This window comes from Trichechus manatus, unplaced genomic scaffold (assembly GCF_000243295.1).
Source record: "Trichechus manatus latirostris isolate Lorelei unplaced genomic scaffold, TriManLat1.0 scaffold00094, whole genome shotgun sequence".
Classification (NCBI taxonomy): domain Eukaryota; kingdom Metazoa; phylum Chordata; class Mammalia; order Sirenia; family Trichechidae; genus Trichechus; species Trichechus manatus.
In genome coordinates, this window is record NW_004444030.1 from 10,793,479 (window position 1) to 10,819,511 (window position 26,033).

At 38.3% G+C, this 26,033-nt stretch overlaps 1 protein-coding gene across 1 annotated transcript; it reads right to left on the bottom strand.

Annotated features, from left to right (window-relative positions):
* Nucleotides 1–635: 635 nt before the first annotated feature.
* On the bottom strand, nucleotides 636–19,114 carry LOC101351873 (NXPE family member 1). Its single transcript, XM_012557341.2, has 4 exons — nucleotides 18,693–19,114; nucleotides 15,828–15,897; nucleotides 1,528–1,738; nucleotides 636–1,171 (listed from the first exon to the last, which is right to left on the bottom strand). Exons 1-4 carry the CDS (start codon nucleotides 19,097–19,099, stop codon nucleotides 636–638), a joined length of 1,224 nt encoding a protein of 407 aa, XP_012412795.1. The 5' UTR covers nucleotides 19,100–19,114.
* Nucleotides 19,115–26,033: the final 6,919 nt, after the last annotated feature.

Below are 26,033 nucleotides of genomic sequence, written 5' to 3' on the forward strand. Positions count from 1 at the left end.
TTAGAAGCAGTTATGTTAATGGGGCAGGACACAATCTACAGGATTAGTTGTATCTTGAGTCAGTCTCTTTTAAGATATAAAAGAGAGAATCAAGCAGAGAGGAGAGGGACCTCATTACCACCAAACAGGAAGAGCCAGGAGTGAAGCTAGTCCTTTGGACCCAGGTTCCCTGTGCTGAGATGCTCCTAGACAGGGGAAGATTGATGACAAGGACCTTCTGCCAGAGCCTGCAGAAGGAGAAAGCCTTCTGTAGCTAGCACCCAGAATTTGGACTTCTAGCCTCCTAGACTGTGAGAGAATAAATTTCTGTTTGTTAAAGCCATCCACTTGTGATATTTCTATTAGAGCAACACTAGATAACTAAGACAGTAACAGAAATTCTGACCCAAACTTGTTTAAAGAATAAGAACATTTATTATTACATATAGGCAAGCTCCAGGCATGTGTGATCATTCTTCATGTCTGAGTCTCTTGGCTTTGTATCCTGTATTGGTTTTCTGTGTCCTTAAATGGTCTCCCTGCATAGACATATTCCTTTAAACTAGATTTTCTTAGTCCCTAAACCAAAACTTCTTAGCAATACAAGTGGGGTTATTTACAGAGATTGGTTCCTAGTTATTTTCTGTATTTATCCTTTAGCAGATATAGTTTAAGAACATGGTAATCTGATTTTTAATCACGTCATCAGGTGGGTGGACGTTATTGGAATCATATGCAATGGTCATGTCCCAGGCATCAATGACACCCACATTCAAATCTTTGAAAATGCCATTCATGGTAAGATACTGAATGTAGCCATGGAAGTCTCCAAGCGTCTCTGTGTTTGCATGCATGTCCCTGGTGTTTTCTGTCTTAAGGATCACTTTAGTGGCTGGGCTTCTTAGGAAAAGTCGTTCAATAGCCTTTTGGACACTGATGGCCCTACGGATGAAGATGTCAATCGGGAAGGGTCTGAAGTGCTGGCCGATGGTGATGACAATGACTGTGTTTTTGTCCCCTGGTATCCGGTCAATTTCCATAGGGATATAACCCTCATCTATCACAGAGTAGAGCTGAAGAGTCACAAAAGGAAAGCTATGTTTCTTCCACTGAATCAGAAGGTTGTTTTCTGCATCCAGAAGCAAATGTTTCTTAAACACTCCAGTTCCATGAAGATCAAAAAATTTTAATGCTGATGAAAAATAAATAGATCTTTTAACTATAAGGCAATCATTATTTTTTTAAAAGTCATATTCTGTCATTTAAAATACTTACCCACCTAGATTATTTCTGACTGGAAAATTCCTGCCATCTAGGGTAGATCACCAGCTTATATGTGTTAAATGTTAATAAAAATTGTAAAATTTTCATTTGGAATTTATAAAGAACATTTCATATGAGAAGAAATAAATATATATTTTAAATTAAAAGTCTCAAATCCAGGAAATTAAATGAAGTCGAAAACAAAATAAGTAGCCAGAAAGAGAGACCTCATTAAACATACTTTAAACTGAATTTTGAAAATTATATAAAATGGTAACTACGTACTTTTTACAACTTTGGGTAGGTAGTGGATCCACTGCCGCAGTGTAGAGTCTCCCAGAAGGTAAATGAGTTTTCCTTTCAAACAGCCATTTATCTCCTTTGTATTTAACTGAATCTGGTTGCAAAATGTTGTAATCCACCGTCTTTCTAAAGTATAACCACTAGGAACAGGAATCTTCATTCCAATTTGGCATTTATCTTTTATCTTTTCACTCTCTGATAACAGAAACATGGTAAGTGATTCTACTGACATAAGTTACTTGGGAACATCCAGCCTCCTTCTTTCTTTTTCCTTCCCTTTCTTGATTTCTTTCTTTCTTTGTTTCTTCCTCTAACCTCCTGTTCCCTACTTCATTCCTAAGACTATTCTTTGATCACCAGCTTTGTCTTAGGCACGTCTACTCATTCTTTGGAGAAATTTTGAATCATCTTGACTCCTCCCTGTTCCTTTTCTCCTACATCCAATCATTAGCTAAGTCTTGATGCTATATCATTTCTTTGCCATTTCTACTGATTCTGTGCTAACTTAGGCCATAGTGTCTAACCTGAATGATGTTAATGGTCTGCATCAAATTGTTTACTTTTGTTCCATTAATGAAGGAATAACTTCTTTTTTCTTTTTTTAAATAGCTTAAAATATAGTAATATGTGTACGTTTTAAAACTTCAAATGGTATAAAATATCTAGCTTGAATTATTATTATTTTAATAGGACTTTGCTAAAAGTGACATGATGCAGGCAGTCCAAACCAATAATCGGAGATTTTTCAGCAAGTTCCACTAGAATTATAGACTTCATTGGCACATGGTCTGACTTCTAAGATACCACAAGTAACAAATGTTTTGCTGTGGCATAACAAGGATTATCAGACTTCTCACCTGTCATAAGTGTTTTCTTCCTACTATACTACCACTCCACTATTGAGCCAACATTTTGTATTTTAGGTTTTGTTACAACAGCACTCCTATACTGATACCACCTTCTGTATTAGATAGGAAATAAATTTGAATTGCTGTAAGAAAGGTTAAAATAATAATGACTTTAAAAAGATATACATTTATTTCTCCCTTGCATAACAGTCCTAGAGTGAGCAAGCCAGGGCTGTTATGATGTCGCATGGTATCAAGAACTCCAGTCTTTTCTATCTTGTTGCTCTGTCATTCTCTACATATGGCTTCAATCTCATAGTCTAACATTGCTCTTTCATCTGCCACCATTATGTCTACATTTTAGCTAGTAGGAAAGAGAAAAGGAAGGGGAGGGACAGTTATTTTAAGGCATGACCTAGAAGTCTCTCATGCCACTTCCACTCACATGCCTGTAAAAAAATTTGTCATGGCCACAGCTAGCTGGAAGGAAGACTGTGGCCTTTAGCTGCATGGCCATGGGTCCAGCTGAAAATTAGGGCACTCTGTTACTAAGGAGACGGAGCTCTGGTGGTGTAGTGGTCAAAGCACCCAACTGCTAACCAAAAGTTCCAAGGTTCAAACCCACCAGCCACTTTGTGGGAGAAAAGACTAGGGGATCTGTGAAGATTACAGCCTTGGAAACCCTATGGGGCAGTTCTACTCTGACCTATAGGGTTGCTTTGAGTCAAAATTCGACTTGACGGCAATGGGTTTGGTTTTTGGTTTTATTACTAAGGAGAGAGGATGGAATGGCTATTGGGGAACCACCAGAAGTCTTCGCTTCACCATGCTTAGCCTTTCATAGACCATGAAGGCTTTGATTGCCTATGTCCATAGGATAGTCATTATTACATAGTTGTACCGTGTTTGCACAGGTGTGATACCTACTCTTAATTATATAGTCTGTGAGCAAAGTGGCAAAATGGTGCTGGAGGCAGAATTGGAAAAATCACCTGGTATCTAGTCATTAAGTCCTGGTGATGTGGCTTGCTGAAGGGAGTTTTCATAATGCTGTAAGTTAGTTTTTTTGAATTTTAGTGTGACACGGTTGGGATTCTATGAGGTTTAGTAGTATTGTAGCCTGGATGGTTGAATATCATAACCCTGGACACTTGAGAGCCATGTTTATAAAATATCCCCCATCATACTTTGGTGAGAAAATAGCATCTGAGCTTGTTATGGTAAGCCATACCTTGTATACTATTTGTATGCCAGGGTATTCATTTTGCAAAGTGTCAAACTAAGTGCTCTGTAGGAATATTTCAATTATATAACAAATTCTGTTATTTTTGTATATTTATTTTACATAAGAATTTTAGAATAAGCTTGAGTATTTTTAACAGTATGTGGGTAATGATGTTAGAATTCTGTTATATTTGTTGAGATTGAGTTTAGAGATTGTGGTAGGCAGACTAATGGCCCTCCAAAGATGTCTATATCCTAATCCTCAGAACTTGTGTAACATATACATAGGTTTCCGTAGCAAAGAGACTTTCTTGATGTGATTGAGGATGTGGACTTTCGGCTTATGAAATTATCCTGGATTATCTGTGTTTGTCCAATCTAATCACATGAGTCCTTAAAAGTGGAAGAAAGAAGCGGAAGAATGGGTCAGAGAGATGTGACATGAGGACTTGACCAGCTTTTGTTGGCTCTTGAAGATGGAGGAAGGGATTATGGGATATATGGGCAGCCTCCAGAAACTGGAAAAAGCAAGAAAATGGATTCTCCCCTACAGCCCTCAGGAAGGAATCCAGCCATGCTGATACCTTGATTTTTAGTTCAATGAGACCTATATTGGACTTCTCAACTGTAGAAGTAAATTTTTGTTGTTTTAAGCAACCAAGCTTATGGTAATTTGTTATAGTAGCAACAGGAAACTAATACAGAGATAATTGACATCTTTTTAATATCAAGTCGCCCTATCTAGAAACTGCATTTTTTCTATTTATTTAGATTTGATACCCCTTAGTAATATTTTAAATTGTCTTTCTATAGCTCGTGCACATTTTGTTAAATCATGAATTAACATTTTAAAGCACAAAGTGGATCATATCACTCTGTCCCTCAGTTGGTTTCTGTGGCTTTTAAAAGCCTACTGGCTCCTCAGCATGGCCCTTGAGAATCTCCATGATTTAGTTTCTTCCTCCCTTTCAAGCCTCATCCTTTGCTCCATTCCACCATGTATCACTCCCATCGATGAGCAAAGTTCATGGTAATTCCGCTCATGACTAGGGGTCAAATAAAAATACAGAATGCCCAATTAAATGTACATTATTTCTAAAAAGGAATAATTTTTTATGCTCTGTGCAGTATTTTTTCCTTTACTTCAAAGTATATACGCATAAACAAAAAACAAAACAAAACCCCATTGCTATTGAGTTGATTTCAAGTCATGGCGACCCCACGTGTTACAGGGTAGAACTGTTCCATAGGGTTTTCTTGGCTGTAATCTTTTTTTTCCCCTAATTTACTGTGCTTAAGATGAAAGTTTACAGCACAAATTAATTTCTCACTCGAAAATCTATACACAAATTGTTTTGTGACATTGGTTGCAAACCCTGCAGTGTCTCAGCACTCCTTTCCCTCTCCACTCCGGGTTCCCCATGTTCATTTGTCCAAGTTTCCTATCCTTTCCTGCCTTTTTGTCTTTGCTTTTGGGGAGGTGTTGCCCATTTGGTCTTATATACTTGATTGAACTAAGAATTACATTTGTCATGTGTGTTATTGTTTGGAGGCCTGTCTAATCTTTGGCTGAAAGGTGGACTTCGAGAGTGGCTTCAGTTCTGAGTTAGCAGGGTGTTCAGGGGCCATAGTGTTGGGGGGTTCCACCAGTCTCTGTCAGACCAGGAAGTCTGGTCTTTTTTTGTGAATTTCAATTTTGTTCTACATTTTTCTCCCACTCCATCTGGGACCCTGTATTGTGATCCCTGTCAGAGCAGTCAGGTTGTAGCCGAGCACGTTCTAGTTCTTCTGGACTCAGGCTGGTAGAGGCTGTGATTCATGTGGTCACTTAGCCCTTTGGACTAATATTTTCCTTGTGTCGTTGGTTTTCTTCATTCTCCTTTGCCTTGGACAGGATGAGACCAATAGATTTATCTTAGATGGCCGCTCACAACCTTTTAAGACCTCGATGCTGCTCACCAAAGTAGGATGTAGAACGTTTTCTTTATGAACTATGTTATGCCAGTTGACATAAATGTCCCCCGAGACCATGGTCCCCAGCCCTTGGCCGAAGTCCCTCAGTCCCTCAAGGTGTTTGTATGTGTCTAGGAAGCTTCTATGACTTTGCCTTGGTTTTTCAAGTTGTACTGACTTCCCCTGTATTTTGTGTTGTCTTTCCCTTCACCAAAGTTACCACTTAAATACTATCTAGTGATTTCCCCTCCCCCTCCCTTGTAACCATCAAAGATTGTTTTTTTCTATGTGTAAACCTTTTCATGAGTTTTTATAATAGTGCTATCATACAGTATTTGTTCTTTTGTGATTGACTTATTTCACTCAGCATAATGCCCGCCAGAATCATCCATGTTGTGAGATGTTTTAGAGATTCATCATTCTTTATCGTTGCCTGGTATTCCATTGTGTGTATGTTCCATGATTTATTTATCCATTCATCTGTTGATGGGCACTTAGGTTGTTTCCATCTTTTTGCTATTGTGAATAATGCTGCAATGAACATGGGTATGCATATGTCTGTTCGTGTGACGGCTCTTATTTCCCTAGGACATATTCCTAGGAGTGAGATTGCTGGATCCTATAATATTTCTATTTCTAGCTTTTTAAAGGAGGCACCATATCATTTTCCATAGTGGTTGCAGCATTTTACGTTCCCACCAGCAGTGCATAAGAGTTCCAATCTCACTGTAACCTCTTCAGCATTTGTTACTTGCTGTTTTTTTGATTCATGCCAGTAATGTTGGGATGAGATGGTATCTCATTGTGGTTTTGATTTGCATTTATCTAATGACCAATGATAGTGAACATTTCCTAATGTGTCTGTTAGCTACTTGAATATCCTCTTTGGTGAAGTGTCTGTTCATATCCTTTGCCCATTTTTAATTTGGATTATTTGTCTTTTTGCTGTTGAGGTGTTGAAGTCTATTTATAGACTTTAGAGATTAGACCCTTGTCAGATATGTTGTAGCCAAATTTTTTTTCCCCAGTCTATAGGTTTTCTTTTTACTCTTTTGGTGAAGTCTTTTGATGAGCATAAGTGTTTAATTTTTAGGAGCTCCCTGTTATCTAGTTTATCTTCTCGTGTTTGTGCATTGTTAGTTATGGTTTGTATTGCGTTTATGCCATGTATTAGAGCCTCTAGCATTGTCTCTATTTTTTTCCCATGATCTTTATCATTTTAGGCTTCATATTTAGGTCTTTGATCCATTTTGAGTTAGTTTTTGTGTATGGTGTGAGTTATGGGTTCTGTTTCATTTTTGTTACAGATGGACATCCAGTTATGCCAGCACCATGTGTTAAAAAGACTTATCTTTTCCCCATTTAATGGACTTTGTTCCTTTGTCAAAGATCAGCTGACCATAGGTGGATGGATTTACATCTGGGTTCTCGATTTTGTTCCATTGGTCTATGTGTCTGTCGCTGTACCAGTACCAGGCTGTTTTGACTACTTGGCTGTGTAGTAGTTCTGAGATAAGGTAATGTGAGGCCTCTTACTTTGTTCTTTTTCTTCAGTAATGCTTTGCTTATCCAGGGCCTCTTGCCTTTCCATATAGTGTTAGTGATTAGCTTTTCCATCTCCTTAAAGAGTGTTGTTGATATTTGGATCAGATTTGCATTATATCTGTAGATTGCTTTGGGTAGGATTGACATTTTCACAATGTTGAGTCTTCCTATCCATGAACATGGTATGTTTTTCTATTTATGTAGGTCTCTTTTGGTTTCTTGCAATAGTGTTTTGTAGGTTTCTTTGTATAGGTCTTTTAGATCCCTGGTTAGATTTATTCCTAAGTATTTTATCATTTTAGGTGTTATTATAAATTGTTTTCTTGATTTCCTTTTCTGTGTTCTCTTTGTTGGTGTATAGAATCCAACTGATTTTTGTATATTGATCTTATATCATGCTACTATGCTGAATCTTTCTATTAGTTCCAGTAGTTTCCTTGTAGAACTTTTGTGGTTCTCTGTGTATAGGATATCATCTCCAAATAGGGACAGTTTTACTTTTTCTTTTCCAATTTGGATGCCCTTTATTTCTTTTTCTTGCCTTATTGATCTATCTAGGACTTCTGGCAAAATGTTAAATAGGAGGGGTGATACCAGGGCATCCTTGTTTTGTTCCTGTTCTCAGGGGGAATGCTTTCAGCCTCTCTCTGTTGAGAATGATGTTGGCCATCGGTTTTGTATGGATGCCCTTTATTATGTTGAGGAATTTCTCTTCTATTCCTATTTTATTGAGAGTTTTTATAAGGAATGGTTATTGGACTTTATCAAATACCTTCTGCATCAATTGAAATGATCATGTGATTCTTTTCTTCTGTTTATGTTGTGGAGTACGTTGATTGATATTTTAATGTTAAACCTTCTTTGTGTAGCTGGTATGAATCTCACTTAGTCATGTTGTATTGTTTCTTTTGATATGATTCTGAGTTCTATTGGCTAGAATATTATTGAGAATTTTTACATCCATACTCATGAGAGATATTGGTCTGTAATTTTTTTTGTGGTGTTTTTGCCTGGTTTGGTATCAGGGTTATGCTGGCTTCATGGAATGAATTTGGTAGTATTCCTTCCTTTCTATGCTCTAAAATAGTTTGAGAAGTACTGGTGTGAGCTCCTCTCTGAATGTTTGGTAGAATTCTCCAGTGAAACTGTATGGGCCAGGGCCTGTTTTGGTTGGTTTTTTTTTTTTTTTTTTTTAATTACCTCTCCAGTCTCTTCTGTTGTTATGGTGTGTTCAGATTTTCTATCTCAGTTTGTGCTAGTTTAGGTAGGTAGTGTATTTCTAGAAATTTGTCCATTTCCTCTGGGTTCTCAAATTTATTTGTTTGAATATAATTTTTCATAGTATTGTTATGATTCTTTTTATTTCAGTTGGATTTGTTCTAATGTCCCCCATCTCATTTCTTATTTGGGTTATTTGCTGCCTCTCCTGTTTTTCTTTTGTCAGTTAGGCCAATGATTTGTCGATTTTTTAAAAAAACCAACTTTTGGTCTTGTTGTTTCTATTTTTCTTTATTCTCTATTTCATTTATGTCTGCTCTTTATTATTTTCTTTCTTCTGGTGCCTGTGTGCTTCTTTTGCCATTCTCTATTTGTTTAAGTTGTTTAGCTAATGTTTTGATTTTGTCCCTTTCTTCTTTTTTGATGTGTGCGTCTATTGCTGTAAATTGGCCTCTGGGCACTGACTTTGCTGTGTCCCAAAGTTTTTGGTATGCTGTGTTTTCATTCTTGTTTGAGTCTAGGAATTTTTTAATTCCATCTTTGACTTGTTCTGTTACCCAGTGGTTTTTAAGCAGGGTGTTATTTAGTTTCCATGTAATTGATTTTTTTCCCTTGCTCTTCCTAGTATTAATTTCTACTTTGATGGCATTGTGACCAAAGAAGATACTTTGTATTATCTCAGTGTTTTGGATTTTGTTGAGGGTTGCTCTGTGGCCTAAGATGTGGTGTATTCTGGAGAACGTTCCATGTACGTTGGAAAAGAATGTGTACTTTGCTGCTGTTGGGAGGAGTGTTCTATATATGTCTGTGAGGTCAAGTTAGTTGACTGTAGGTAGCCTTTAGATCTTCTGTATCTCTGTTGAGTTTCTTTCTAGATATTCTGTTTTTTACCGAGAGTGGTGTGTTGAAGTCTCCTACTATTATTGTAGAACTGTCAATTTCTCTTTTCAGTGCTGTTAGAGTTTGTTTTATGTATTTTGGAATCCTGTCATTGGGTGCATAGATATTTATTATGCTTATGTCCTCATGATGGATTGTCCCTTTTATCATTATATAATGTCCTTCCTTGTCTTTTATGGTGGATTTTTGTTTTAAAGTCTATTTTATCTGAGTTTAGTATTGCCACTTCTGCTCTTTTTTGGTTGCTGTTTGCTTGATATATATTTTTTCTATACTTGGATTTTAAATATATTTATGTCTTTGTTTCTAAGATGTGTCTCTTGTAGACAGCATATTGATGGGTCCTGTCTTTTTTATTCATCTGTCACTCTGTTTATCGGTACATTTAATCCATTTACATTCAGTGTGATCAGTGACAGGTATGAGTTTATTGCTGTCATTTGTAGTGCCTTTTTTTGGTAGTGCTAACATATTCTTTGTTCCCCTTACTCTCCTGTACTGAATTCCTTTTGTTTGTGGATTTTTTTTTGTTTCTTTTGTTTTTGTAGACTTTTTGTTTACTGAGGCTTTATGTTTTTCTTCTTTATTTTGATGAGTAGGTTTGTTAACTTTCTTTGTTCTTACCTTGAATTTTACCTCTGTCTTTCTAAGTTTAAAGCTTAAAGTATAAGTCTTTTATTACTTGATATCACTTTGACTTCCTTTCCATTTGAAAGTTCTATACCTACACTGTTCCTTCTTTTGTAGTTCTATTGTTGTTTATATTTATAGATTGACCTCTCTGGTTCCTTATTGTAAATTTTTTAGTTTTATTTCATCCTTGAGAGCTCATTACTTAGGTTGCTATCTGACTGATGCTGTCCTGTATTCTAGATTCCAGTTGTTGTCTGGTGGTGTTGGTTCTCTAACCTAAGGACTCCCTTTAATAATTCTTCTAAGTTTGGTTTGGTTTTTACATATTCCGTTAATTTCTGTTTATCTGGAAATCTCCTAATTTTGCCATCATATTTGAGTGAATGTTTTGCAGGATATATTGGTTGGCAATTTTTTTCTTTCAAGGTTTTGTATATATAATCCCATTGCCTTCTTTCCTGCGTGGTTTCTGCCGAGTAATCGGAGCCTAGTTTTATTGTTTCCCCTTTGTACGTGACTTTCCATTTTTCTTGAGCTGCTCTCAGGATTCTTTCTTTGTCTTTGGTTTCAGCAAGTATGATTATGATATACCTTGGTCATTTTATTTTGAAGTGTATTCTATGTGGGGTTCATTGAGCTTCTTGGATAGTCAGCTTTTCATCTTTCATGATATTAGGGAAGTTTTCTATCAGCAAATCTTCAATGATTCTGTGTTTTCCATTTTCTCCCCCTGTTCTGGTATTCCAATCATGTGCACATTTTTGCTTTTGATTGTATCTCACATCATTCTCAAGGTTTCTTCATTTTTCTTCATTCTTTTCTCTGATCTTTCCTCAAAGAAAGTGATGTCCAAGAATTTGCCTTCAATTTCCCTGATCCTGTCTTCCATTGTTTCAAATTTGCTCCTAAAACCTTCTGTTGCACTGTCCATTTCTGAAATCTTGTTGTTTATCTTTTGAATTTCTAATTACTGTTTTTTTATTATTATTAGTTGTTTGCTTATTTCGGCATTTTGTTCCTGTATTATTTTCCTGAATTTTTCCATTGCTTTGTCTGTCCTCCCTGATTTTGTCTGTATTTTCCATGATTTTGTCTATTTTTCGTTTTTTTGGTCTGCATTTTCCTTCATCTCTTTCCTAATCCATTAAAGACCACTGAATGTTAGAATTTTGAATTCCCTCTCAGGTAGTTCCAGCGCCTTTTCTTCTACTGAAGATCATCTGGTGTTTTATTTTGGTTGTTTTCTGGAGACATCTTGTCCAATTTTTTAATGTTGTGATATTGTCTGCTGTCTCCAGGACATTCAGGAATTATTTTCTTTATTTATTGATTGTAGATTTGTATGTTTTATCCTGATTTTTGTTTTATTTGGTTATGTCTGGGCAGGCAGCCTGGGTGTGCTCTGTTGCTTCCTCGTCTGTTTGCATGATACTTCTCACTACCTTGCCAGTTTCTCAGCTATGGTGCAGCAGGGCAGGTCCAGCAGGGTAGGGAGAGGGACAGACGTGGGTCATTTGTGGCACATACTGGGACCAATGGGGTGGGCTGGGAGGCAGTGCAGGGTGGGGTCTGGTGGTCAGCACTGGCGCCACTCAGGGCAATGGTGCTCAGCACAAGGTGCAGATAAGCAGGAGGGAAGGGAGAGGATGTGATGTGTATAGCTAAGCATGTGAGAGAAAGAGGAGAAGAAACATACGGAAACAGATGAAAAAAAATGAAGAAAAAAATTAAAATGGCATCACAGTAGGATTTGGCAGGTGCAGGCAGAGCAGGCCTGGCAAGCCTGTGTGCCAATGACTCTCTAGCCGAGTGGTGTGTCTTGGCTTGTTGAGAAGGGGCATGGGGGGAGCACGGGGCTAGGTTGGCAGGAGAAAGGAAAGGAAAGGGGAGAGAAAAAACAACAACAAAAATAAAAAATTAAAAACAAGAAAACAACAAAATAAATATGGTGCTAGGGGAGCCAGCTGTTGAGGGTGGGGCAGAATTGGGGTGGCAGTGAGCTGATGTCTCTCTTGCTGGGTAGTGCTGCATGGCCTGTCAGGAAGGGACAGAGGCAACGCTGAGCCTAGATGGGCGGGAGAAGGAAAAGGAAGAAGAGGAAAGGTAAAGTAGAAAATCTGACACTGAGGGAGCCAGCCTGTGGGGGCAGAACAGGCCTGGGGAGATTGTGTGCCAGAGGCTCTCTAGCAGAGTCGTACAGCATAGCCTGTTGAGAAGAAGGGGTGGGACATGGGGCTAGGTGGGTGGGAGAAAGGAAAGGAGGGAAGGGAGAGAAGAAACAACAACAACAACAAAATAAAAACAAAAGCAAAAACAAACAAAAAATGACCATGAGGGAGCTTGCTGATGGGGGTGGCTTGGGCCCGAGGAAGTTGTGTACTGGTGGCTCTTTAGCTGAGCAGTGTGGCACAGCCTGTCAAGAAGGAACAGGGATGACACACTGGGCTAGGTGTGTGCAAGAAAGGAAAGGAAGGAAGGTAGAGAGAGAAGAAACAAAACAAAGAAAAAAGGATGGCTTACATTTTCTTTTTTCCTCATACTTACCTGTGCTGAGTTCCTTTTGTTTGTGGATTTTCTTTTCTTTTATTATAGATTTTGTGTTTACTGAGTCTTTGTTTTTCTTCTTTTTTATTTTGATGAGTCAGTTTGTTTACTTTCTTTGTGATTACCTTGCAATTTACCCTTACCTTCCTAAGTTTGAACCCATCTTTTATTATTTGATGTCACTTTGACTTTCTCTCCATTTGAAAGTTCTATACCTACACCATTTATTTCCCCTTTTATTGTTTTGACGTTTGTCATCATTTACAGATTGACGTGTTTCTCTTTTAGCTTTGTTTTATTATTGAGAGTTGTTTACCTAGGTTGGTATCTGGCTGAAGCTGCGCTATGTCCTAGACTCAGGTTGTTTGATGTTGTCTCTAACTGAAGGACCCTCTTTAATATTTCTTGTAAATTTGGTTTGGTTTTTATTAATTCCCTTCATGTCTGTTTATCTGGAAATGTCCTAATTTCACGATAATATTTAAGAGATTGTTTTGTAGTATATATTATTATTCTTGGTCAGCAGTTTTTTCTTTGAAGGTTTTATGTATGTCATCGCATTGCCTTCTTGACTGAATAATTTCTGCCGAGTTATCAGGGTTTAGTCTTATTCTTTCCCCTGTGTATGTGACTTTTTGTTTTCTCAAACTACTCTCACGATTGTTTCTTTGTCTTTGGTTTTGGCATGTGTCATTATGATATATCTTGGTGACGTTCTTTTGGGGCTTTTCCTACATGGGGTTCATTGTACTTCTTGGGTGTTTAACTTTTCATCTTTCATGATCTTTGGAAAGCTTTCTGCCAGCAAATCTTTAACTACCTTCTCTGTGTTTTCCATTTTCTCCTCTTGTTCTGGAACTCTGATCATGAGCAAATTTTTGCTCTTGATTGTGTCCCACATCATTCTTAGGTTTACTTCATTTTTCTTCATTGTTTTCTCTGATTTTTCCTCAAACAAAGTGGCATCCATGGATTTGTCTTTAATCTCACTGATTTTGTCTTCCATTTTTCAAATTTGCTTTTAAAACCTTCTATTGAGTTATCCATTCTGAATTGTTTTTGTTTTTCTTTGGGATTTCTGGTTGCTGTTTCTGCATGATTTATAATTGTTTCTTTATTTTGATATTTTGTTCTTGTATTGTTTTCCTGAACTTCTCTATTGCTTTATTTGTGTTTTCCTTGATTTTGGCTATGTTTTCTTTTTTTTTCTATGTTTCCCATGATTTTGTCTATTTTTTCCTTGGTTTTGTCTGTTCTTTTCCCTCCCTTCATCTCTTTCCTAATCTCTTGGAGAGTCCTAAATATTAGTCTTTTGAATTCTGTTTTAGGTAGTTCCAGTGCCTTTTCTTGTACTGGAAGGGTATCTGATTCTTAATTTGGTTACTTGCTGGAGCCATCTTGTCCTGCTTTTTTTATGTCTGGATTATTGTCTGCTGTTCCTTAGACATTGTATTATTTTCTTTATTTATTGATTGTATGTTCGCTAATTTTGTACTGCTTTTTTGTTTTGTTTTGATATGTCAGGGTGGGTGTTCTGGGTATGCTTTGCTGCTTGCTTGTCTGTCAGTATGATAGCTCTTACCATCTTGTCTGATTGAGCAGGGCAGTAGCAGGCAGGACAAGCCCACTTTGCTGTACACAGATTTGGTGAGGTGGCTGAGGATGGACTGGGTGGGCACTGTCTGTCTTCTGAATTTGGTCTAGTAGTTTGGGAACATTCACAGCCCCTCACCAGATGGGTGGAGGTGTCAGACAGAGAGTGCTTTGGGCTCGCTTCCCACCATTCAGCAGCTGATTGACTGGCAGGAGGGGAGGGGTGGTCAGGCTTGTTGTGGCAGCGGCCCTCAGTGCTGGGGATGCACTAATCATGGCAGCACGGTGGGGGCTGGCCACAAGGGGGGAGATGATGTACAGGGCTAGGTGGGAAGGAGAAGGAAGAGAGAAAGGAATAAAAAGAGGATGGCACAGTGGTAGCTGATGGTTGGGGTCAGAGCAGACCTGGGGGGCCGGTGGGAAAAGGGGAGGTAGCATATGGAGTAGAATGATAAGGGGTAGGAAAGCTTGTTTCTCTGGTTGCTGAGTGCTCTGTCTCCTATTGGGAGCTCTGTGAAGTTGCCTTCTCATACATCCTGTCTAGTGTCGTTGCTGGCTGTGCTTCAAGATGGCCACGTGGTGCCATGTTAGTTGGCAGCAGACTTTCACTCCGTATCTCTCATCTTTCTCTGTTTTCTGTCAGTTTCTCCTTACGTTTTAGTTCATTATCCCTTCATTTGATGCGTAGGGTCCAAAGGTTGATGTTTGTATCTGTTTTACTTAGTTTTTTGGGTCTTTGCTGCAGAGGGACAGCATGGTGCATCTGTCTAGGGCACATCTTCAATGGCTTGGCTGTAAATGTTATGGGAGCAGATTTCCAGGCTTTTCTTCTGCAACACTGCTGGGTGGATCTCAACTGCCAACCTTAAGGTTAGCAGTCCAGGGCAAATTGTTTGCATCACCCAGGGACCTTGTATATATGCATAGGCAGTTATAAATTAAAATTTGCCTGGGAATCTTGTATTTTTATTTGCTAATTCTGGCAGTCCTACTCATGATCTTTATGAGGTTTCTCTTTCCCCTCATTCTCTGACTACAGAGACCCTTCAAGACTCAGTCAAATACTAGCTTTAACAGAAATTTTCTGCCTTTTTATTTTCTTCATAGAGTTGGTCTGTTGCATGTCTTTCAGATAGCAACCTTGTGGAGCATTTATTCTTCTCTATTTGTCCATAATGCCTCGTATCCATTAGATCCTCAATAAACGTTTGCTGAATAAATGAATAAGTACTGGCAATCAATCATTATAAGCTGAAGTAAGTCTTATAACGAAAGTTATTGCTAAGCTAAGATGGGCTTTATAGAAAGTCAATTTGAAGCTAAGATAATGTGAACAATTATTATTTTCTAAATAACATGGCTTTGTGTTTACCATTAGAACATGTTTAGTAAAATAGAAACTCTGTATAGAATTGTTGAGTGCATCAACTAAAAGTGAGGAGGCTATGCCAACAGAGAATTAGGAAACCATACCAAAATATTCCTACTCGGAAGCTGTGAATGGCTAATAAAGACATTTTGCCTAGTGCCTCAGACAGAGTCACTGGCCCTTTGAGGCAAGCTCCCACGATTAAATATAAATATAGGATACTAATATTTTCTCTTTTGGATACATTGAGATGAAATATGTAATTAACAAAGTTTCAAACTATTTGCTAGAATTGATTTCTCTCTTTAAAATCCAAGGTGTTTGTCCCAATAGACAACTGCTAGAAATTGAGCTCCAGGACAACTATTATTACTAGGGTTGGTACTGATAAACTTTCCTCTCTGTAAGAATGTCCCTGAAAAGACTGTCAAGCAATGCCTACCATGGGACAGAACCAACTTACTGTTACATTGGGAAACAGCAACGTGTTTAAGATCTTTCATCATTTCAACTCCCACATTGGACCTTCAAAAAATAGGACAATTAATTAGCCTTCTGCCTGTCCACACAATATAGATAAGATGAATCACCTGCTTGGGAGAGAAGGATGATTTTTAAATGTTATTGCTGATATAAATTTTAGACATATTGGGCATTGCAAATGAATTAGAATTTTGGAATACTGCCCTGCTAAGAGCACCTGAAGTTCAGTGCAGCTCTAATCTGCAAGTACCTTTCTCCCTTTCTGCTTCACATTAACTATTCAAGTTCACATTATATATTTCTTAGAATATTGCGAGCTTCTAATTGGCTAGGTTGTCTGTTTTACCCCACCAAAATTCTTCAACACAAGTGCTAGAGCATCCATTCTGATTACAAATGCAACTGCATTACTGCTTAAAATCTTTATTGTCTCTGCATCAGTTACTAAGGGTGCTGGGCCCCTTAACATGGCATGAAAACCTTTTAATCACAGGACCTTCTTTACCCATGTTTCCTGCTACACTTACTTTCAAATTTTCCCAGAAACTTGCTTTGTAAGTTTATGGAGGAAGGTAATGGATTTGCCTGGTCGACTCCTGTGTCCCTAACATTTATCAAAGTTCCTGGTAGAGATTAGTGTTCAATCTGATGGATGCATAAATGTACATTGTATTTATTTTCTTCTGTTGATGAAAGACTATCTGGTTCTTCCTGCTTCAAAGCTCTTACCCTCCCTTTGGCCCATGCTTTGTTTCACACTCATGTATGTGTTTATGTAAGACCAGGCAAGAGGAATGGGAACCCAGGTGCCAGGTTCAACAGGTATGTAAGTGGTATCTGGTCTTCTGGTTTGGGTGCCTCTTCAGGTTGAATCCCAAGAAGAGGGAGGGAATCAGCATGTCTTTCACCCTTACTGGGACTTAGGTATAAAGACTGGTAGTGTGTAGGGAGAAATTTGGTGCACTACACAATGAGAGATAAAAGGAAAGAAACAGAAACTCAACTGTGCTTTTACTGATTTCAGAGGGGAGTCAAGGACTATGGATCAGGAGCCAAAACTTGGATAACTAGGTAAGATTCTGAATTGCATGTCATTTTTTTCCATGTTTGGTATCTATTCTTTAGTTCCTCTTTGCAATTACAATATCTTTTGAATCCTTAAGAGAAAAAGACATAAACTTGGTTTTGGAAACTGCTAAGAAAGCAGTGCCGAGAGTCTAGCATTCTTCCCTGTAGCTTGTCTTAGGGGAGAGGAATCCCAAGGAATAAAATGGATGGTGGCAGAATGGAAAGGAAAAGGCAGTGGACTGAGCCCCTGAGGCTTATGGAAAGTGGGCAAATGAGCTAGAGTCTGGAACTGATAGTTGGTCTCAGGAATTGGCAAGAGAAAGACCTATAGGTTCTTGAATTTGTGGTGACCACAGATAGGATAGTTACCCTTTGTCAATCCTCAAAGCGACCCATGAAGAGACCCTGATAGTTAATTCTAAGCAATGAAGTGTTTTCCAGGTTAGTGGAGAACAGGGAGACCAAGAAATAAGCATCTGTTTGTAAGCAAGAGGAGAAACGCATGCTGTTGGTGTTGCCATGATTGATAGAAGTATGCTTATACTTCAGTTTATGAAGGCGTCTTCAACCAGGGTGTGATGGTTGATTTTATGTGTCAATTTGGCTAGGCTGTGGTTCTCAGTTTTTTGACCAAATACTAGTCTAGTTGCTGTTGTGGAGTAGTTATATATGATTAATCAGTTGTCCTTGGGTAGAGCAGATTACCTTCCATAATGTAATCTAATGTAGTATAATCACCTTCCATGATACAGTGCAATGCAGTGTAATCAATCGATCAATTGAGACCACTTCTGATTTATAAAATGACTAGAATAGACACAGTAGATATACATAAGGGGGAAGACAGATGACATGTGACGATTATCTATAAGCTAAGCAACCAAGGAATGCCCGGGACTACTGACAAGGAAGAAATGAACATGACCAAGACCCTGATATGGACTTTAGCCTCCAGGACTGTGAGAAAATAAATTTCTATTCTTTAAAACCACCTACTTGTGGTATTTCTGTTATGGCAGCACTAGGTAACTATGACACAGGGGCTTCCAGGAATTTCTAGGTCACAACTTGGTAAATCTGAAGAACTCCTCCAACCTGAACCGTAGCTACTAAGAAATATCTCTCATGAGATCAACTAGAAATGACCAATAGGAGAGCCTTTTTGGAAAGGTTACTAAGGGTGCGGAGTGGAGAATGAATTAAAGAGGGCATAGTTGGTGAGAGAGAGACTAATTGGGAAGCTGTTAAAAGTAATCTAGATGAGATAATGGTGGCTTGAACTTAGGTAATAGCACTAGGCATAGAGAGAAATGGCTGAATACAAAGGACGTTTAAGAGACAGAATGTACAGAATCCGACATGAGGATGAAGGAACATGGATGTTACCAGGCACTGCTCAAGGAATCCTTTTATGGTGTAACACCTGTTAACACAGCGGAATACTTTTCCACTGAACATATTTTATAAATCCTAGGTCTACAGTAAAAAAAAAAAGACTGAATCTGAGATTCAGCCAGTCATTATGGAGAAGTATGGGTATATATGCTATAGAGTCCTACCTTGTGCAGCCCCCTTTTATTAACCAACTCAGTGAAAATGCAAACCTTGGCAGTGGGAGTCATGAACAGGGGGCCCTATGAAGACACCACACGTCTGGCCTGAACCCTGAATAGAGGAGGCATTTGAGAGGATCACGCTCAATACTAATCAAAATAGGTGATACGCTTCTGCCTCTGAGCCCCTCTCAGTGTATCTAAAAGTATATTTACCTGTGGAAAAGACTTTTTTCCTCGACAGTAAGATAAGAAATTTCTCGATTCCTGGTGGTCATGTAGGTCAGGGCCCTACAGGGCATGTGTTGAGGTTTCACACAGAAGAAGGCTTCTCCGTTTCGAGTGTCCAGGTACTGGCACAGTTCTGCACTTGTGTTTCGGGTCAGGCCACATTCAGAGACAACCTGGGAGGTACCATTAACAAACTTGCCAGTGAAGATCACCCTGTCGTAGCCTTGGTTCCTTGCCCGCCAGAGGGCTGACACCCCCTCACTGGGGTGGATGAGCAGCAGGGACAGAGACACCTGGCCCTCCCAGAACAGAGTGTAGCGGATAAGGTAGGTGCCGTTGTTGAAGTCAGTCACCTCTCCTGAAGCGCCTGCCTTCAGCGCTGGGGAAGACATCCTGGCCCTCAGGAAATCCCCACCATACTCCTTCCTGTGTCCCAGGTGGTCCCTCACCTCCAGCAGGAGGTCTAGCTGCTCCCCTATGCAGTAGGTGTCTCGAGGATTGAGCACAGTGACTTTGCTCTGTGCTGCGCTGGTGGTGGTGTTCACGTTGGGGAAAGGTCTGGGTGGGATCAGCTGGTCTAATTTCTTTATGATTTCCTTTATCCTCAGGTCAGTCTCTGTTGGTGAGACCACTGAACTCAGTGGTGCCTCAGGGTATGAGTGTGTTGTGGTGTTATTCCAGGCATGCAGGAAGATGGGTAAATTTAAATCAGACCAAAACTGAAATGACAAGGAATATGACATACTATGAAATGAACCTGTCTCTAGTCATTTTTACTTACTATGAGCTTGAATACTTATTTATAATCAATATTATTTAAAATCTCTGATAATTTTGGATAAAGTATAAAAATTCTCACTTTTACTTCAGTATTTTAGAGAATGCCTGAACAGTTGTAGGTAAATATATTAAATCCAAAATATAGCTCAGAGAATACTCATGAGCAACAAATCGATGCAGGTGCACTTGCTCTTCCTTTTCTTATACACCTGACATCCTGTCATCACTAATTTCTTTTTTTTAAATAATATTTTATTGTGTTTTTGGTGAAAGTTTACAGAGCAAATGAGGTTTCCGTTTAACAATTTCTATATTTATTGTCCACTGACATTGGTTATATTTTCCACCATGTGTTAACATTCTGATTATTTCCATTCTGGTTGTTCTGTTTCCATTAATCTAGCTTCCTTGGCCTCCCTTACCTTCTCATCTTTGTTGTAAGGTAAATGTTGACTGTTGGTCTCATATAGATAATTTTTTAAAGAAGCACGGTACTCATGGGTGATATTGTTTGTTTTATCAGCCAATCTGTTATTTAGCTGAAGGATGTCCTCCTGGAGTGGTTTCAGTACAGAGTTTATTTAAAGGGTATCTGAGGGCAATAGTCTTGGTCTTGGGGGTTCCTCTTATCTCTACTGGTCTAGCAAGTCTGGCTTTTTTTTTTTTTTTTTTTTTTTCTTTTAAGAACTTGAGTTTTCTACATTTTTCTCCCATTCTATTCGGGACCATCTATTGTGTCTCTGGTCAGAACGGGTTGGTAGTGGTAGTCTGGCACCATCTAGTTCTTCTGGTCTCAGGGTAGATGTCATCACTACTTACTGTTCATTCTACTCAGTATATCTTTTACCTATATCTAAATGTCTAATAATCTTTTGCTGCTCAACTGTGTCATAGTTTAAGCCACCATCACATATTCACCTCAAGGATGTAAACTCTGTCTTCATACCTGCTTTCTCTCCAGTTAATTTTCTCCATTGTAGCTAAACACACCCTTCTAAAGAACATATCTGTTCATGTCTTCTCCCTCTTTAAACCCTTTGAATCACTTCTCCTTCCTCTCGGGGTGAAGTCTACTCTGCTTTATATGGCTTTATACTGTGGCTTCTATATAACTGTCTAGCTCTTGCTACTCCTCTCTTGCACTCTACGTTTTCATGAGACTAAATACTTTTAATTTTACGAGCTGACCTTCTTTCTCTCAACTTTTGTTCTTTAATAATACTCTTTCCTCTTCCTGGATTACTTGCCATCTCACGTTTTCCTGAAAACTCTTAAACATCTGTTAACTTCTAATTTAGCAATCCCTAAAATCTTAGATCTTATACTTTTAACACTGGACTGTGTTTTGTAAGGGAGCCCTGGTGGTGCAGTGGTTAAAGTGATTGACAACTAACCAGAAGGTTGGCAGTTCAAAACCACCAGCAACTGCATGGGAGAAAGACGTGGCAGTCTGCTTCTATAGAGATTTATAGCCTTGGAAACCATATCGGGTTGCTATAAGTGGGAATCGACTCCATGGCAGTAGGTTTTTGTTGATGTTTTGTAGGTGCTCAAATTCAGTATTTCCAAACCTTGTTGATAGTCAGAAGCACCTGCCAAGGTTTTCTAAAAATATGAATTCTTGGGCTACAGGCTAGATAAACTGAATCGTATCTACTAAATGTTATCACCTAGGAATATATGTTTATCAAACTCCTCATAGACAATCCTTATGATCAGAGAAGTTTGTGAACATGGTTATAGACCAGTGGTTGTCAACCTTCTCACACTTTAGGACACACATAAAGGTTAAAAAAATGCATGTCTGGTATTATGGATCATATTGTGTTCCTGTCCCGCCGCCCCCCCCCCCCCGATATGTGGTATCCTGACCCTTGGTGCCTGTCAACGTGAGCTTGTTTAGAAATAACACCTTTGAAGATGTCATCAGTTAAGATGAAGTCGTACTGGAATAGGGTGGGTCCTAATCCAATCTGAGGGGTGCTTTATAAAAGAAGAAGACAAGAGAGAGGATTAGACAGGAAGGATAGCCATGTGACTATGGAGGCAGATGCAAATCAAGGAACGCCAAGGGTTTCAGGGAGCCCCCAGAAGCTAGGAGGGAGGCATGGAACAATTTCTCTCTCAGAGCCCTGGAAGGAGTCAACATAGCTGATAGCCTGATTTGGCCTCCTAGCCTCCAGAACTGTGAGACAATAAATTTCTCCTCTTTAAAGCCACCCCATTTTGTGATATTTTGTTAAAGTAGTACTAGGAAACTAAGACACCTGGATTCCATTGCACCCCAACATAAATGAATAAAACCATTGGGGCTGGTGATGAAGTGACAGAGTAAACCAAAAGAGCTGAGAAGGAAGTAAATGAGATGTAATTAAAAATAAAGATTAACAGCAACCAAGTTGAATCTTTGTAAAATGTGTAAGATTGATAAACCTCTGGCAAAGCCAGTAAGGAAATAGAGCTACAAAGAAATAAAATACAAAATAAGAGCCTTTTTATATGTCTCCAGAAAATATAAAAAACTTTAATTGTCACAAAATGGGACAGAAAACTGGAATAGAAAATCACCATGTAATAATAATAATAGTAATAAATCATGATGATGATAAGGCTTTCCACATTTTTTTCCACCTCCAAAAGTCACAGACTGATATGATTTTATTAGTGAGTACAGATATCTCTAACTTAAGTAATGGGGAAAGCTGTTGAATTAATTTTATGAGATGGGAGTAAGTTTTATACTGAAACTTGATGAGCACAATATGAGAAAAATACAGACCTATTTCGCTCATGACCATAGCTTTAAAATCCTCCATATGTATATAAAATGTATATGCGTATACATGTATATTTTTCTATAGATATTTGTATGTATGTATTAGTATGTGTGTGTTAGTCATGATCAATTATGGATTAACTCAGGATTGCAAAAATGGCTCCAGACAGAAAAATCTTTCAGGATCATTTATATCTTAATAGAATGAAGATGAGGTCCGATAATCAACTCAGTGCACTTACCAAAGAAGCATTTGATATATTTTAACCTTTATTTATCATTAAGACTCAGTAAATGAAAAAAACCTTAAAAACTTCCCTTTCAAGGTCAAGAACATGACAAGTGTATTAGCTACCATCAACTGAACTAATGTTCAACATAACTTTAGAAATCCTGGACAATAAAATAAAACAGACAACAAAAAGAAATCAGAGGTACAAGAATTGTAAGAGAAGAGACAGACTTTTTTTTTCCTTTTCTTCTTCATGTGACTTTATTCTTTGCAGATGCTGTGCTTGTCTACAGAGGAAACCACACAGAATTAGGGAAGTGTTAGCATGAAGAGAGGCAGCAAGGAGCTGGACACAAAATACACTTACAAAATCATCAACACTGCTCTATACCAGTAATAATCAATACAATAGAAAATAAGCTCTCATTCACAATTACAGTGAAATCTGTATTCAGGTATTAGCCCAATAAGAAGTACATAAGACCTTCATGGAGGCGTTTCCAAAACTCTTATAAGGACATTTTAAAAAGACCTGAATGAATGAAGAGTTACAACACTCTGAAAGGCAGGAAGGCTTAATATTATTAAACTGTCATTTCTCCCTCAAAATAATTAATAATTCTGTGTATTTCTAGTAAAATTCTCAAGAGGAGTTTTTTGGGTTGGGTAGATGACAGAATCTGATTGATTCTAAAATTCTGTGTGAGATAAGAGTCTGTGAACAGCTAGGAGCTTTTTTTTTTTTTTTTCCAAATAATACTAATCCTGAAATAAACTATAGTAATAAAACAGTATTGTGCAAGCACAATATCAAAGAAAACAAATAGAATAAGTGCTCTAGAACCCCCTCCCCCCACAAAAAACCAAAACGGTTGTCGTTGAATTGCCTCTAACTCAGGGCGGCCTCACGTGTGGCAGAGTAGAACTGTGCTCCGTAGAGTTTTCAATGGCTGATTTTTCAAAAGTAGATCGCCAGGCCTTTCTTTTGAGGCATCTCTGGGTGGGCTCAAACCTCTAATCACTCAGTTAGAAGCTGAGTGTGTTAACCGTTCGCACCACCCAAGGACTCCTTATTTAAAATAGCCATGGCAAAAACAAGAAAAGGCTTTTAGCTTTCAAAAAACTATATTCCTCCTCCATCTCAATTCACTGGGAAAAAACAAAACACAAAAAAACTCAGTTTAATTATATGTAGCAGTTTATTATATGTTAGTGGTTACATTACAAATCAGGAAATTACATTTAGTAAATTGTGTTGGTAAAATTGTGTTACTGTATTGAAAAAAATCAGGATAGATTGGCAAGATTCAAACTGCAGACTCTGTCTCACCTGTGATTGGCAGCACCTCGAATTTCAGTTGAGTTCTTTTAGCTTCAAGGAGCCCTGGTGGTGCAGTGGTTAATACTTGGATGTTAACTGAAGGTTGGCAGTTCAAACCCACCAGCCACTCCGTGGCAGAAAGTTGTGGCAGTCTGCTCCTGTAAAGATTTCAGCCATGGAAACCCTACGGGCAGTTCTACTCTGTCCTGTAGGGTGACTATGAGTCGGAATCGACTTGATGGCAACAGGTTTTCTTTTGCTTTAGCTGCAAACTGCTTGGTATCTACCTCGTGTGTTCTTCAGGGATCTGACAGAGATGTGAACAGAGTTCATACTCAGATTGTCTCACAGCATTTACAAAATATCCAAATGAATTGAAAATCTAAATATGAATGTATTAAAACTAAAAATGTAGTATAAAGAAGCATATACTTTCTTTATGACCTCAGACCAAGAAGTATTTATGTAAGACTTCCAGAGCATAAACATGAAGAAAAATGTTATAGATTGAATTAGGTCAAAATTAAAAGTTTTATTCAATAAAGGACACCATGAACAAAGTTAACTGGTAGATGAATGATTGGGCTAAAATATATGCAACATGTAAAACTTATAAGGAATCACTATCTAGAATATAAAAATTACTATTGGAAATAAAAAAGAAAATGTCAGTAAACCCAATAGAAAAATGGACAAATTGAAAATTCAAAGAAGGGAAATCTGGGTGTATTCCAGAGAAACTCTTATCTAGATTCACCAAGAAAACATATATAAAAGTGTTTGTCATATAATTGAATGTATTAGGAAAGAGAAGGATGCCATTTACTAGGAGAATGGATAAGTTAAACGTTGTATATGCGTATAATAAAATACATTTTATTATATATATGCATGTAATATGCAGATGACAGAGATCATGAACTAGATTTATATATAGCAATGTGATTAGATCTTGAAAAACAAATTTGAATGAAAAAAATAACCTATTTATGTAAATTTAAACAAATATATACACTAACACAGAAATATACATCTATTAAGGCCATAAACCAAAAAAAAACCCATTGCCATTGAGTCGATTCTGACTCATAGTGACCCTATAGGACAGAGTAGAACTGCCCCATAAGGTTTCCAAGGTGCAGTTGGTGGATTCAAACTGCTGACCTTTTGGTTAACAGATGAGCTTTTAACCACTGTGCCACCAAGGCTCCATTAAGACCATATATATTCTTAAATATATGTGTTGATTAAGAATTGAAATACTATGGGGATTAAACACTGTGAAATGGCTACCTGTTGGAAAAGGGATTGAGAGTATTAAGGCAGGGGATAAATTAGAAAAATAAAATAAAACAAACAAGAAAAGAGTTTTGCATCAGGTATGGTCAAGGAGCTTGTGACTGTACTGACAATAATCATCTCTTGAGCAAAGTACCAAAAAATAGCTACTCAAATTTTATGGAAAGTGAATGAAAGTGGACAGATTTTCGAGGGAGATGAAACTCAGAAGAATGAGCTGTCAAGAGGTAAATTTTCTGTTTTTGCAGCTTTAGCTCGAGGGCAGGCCATAGGAGCAGCATGGAGTGACTGACACGCTAGTAGAAATCCGCCTTTTTTTCTGGCCTGAAGAACCTGAGAACAGAGCTACAGCAACCACAGTCCCAGAAAGGGAGGTGGAATCGAGAAAGAAGCGAGCCCAAATTCTGAGTATGAACTCTGCTCACATAGCTATCTGATGCCTGAAGCAAGCATATGAGGTACACACAAAACAGTTTGCAGCTAAAGCTAAAAGAACTCAACTGAAATTGAGGTGCTTCCAACTACAGGTGAGATAGAGTTTGCGGTTTAAGTCAAACCAAGTTAATTAATTGCCTCCCACAACAAAAGCATACTTCTAAGGTGTGATTGTTAAGATTGTGTGTCAGCTTCCCTGGGTCATGCATGATTCTCACTGGTTTGGCAATTCTGATGTAGTTTGGCAGTCATGATGATGTGATCACCTCCATGATGAGATTTGATATAATGTGATCACTTCCATGATGGCATCTGCTGTGGAGTAGCCAGTCAGTTGAAAGGGAATTTCCTTGGGGGCGTGGCCTGTATCCAATATAGCTGGACTCTCTGGCAAGGCTTGTGTGCTTTTACTTGCTCTGGATCCTGCAGCTGGCTCCTGTTCATCTGACCTCTGGTCTTTGGGACTTGAACTAGCACCTTAAC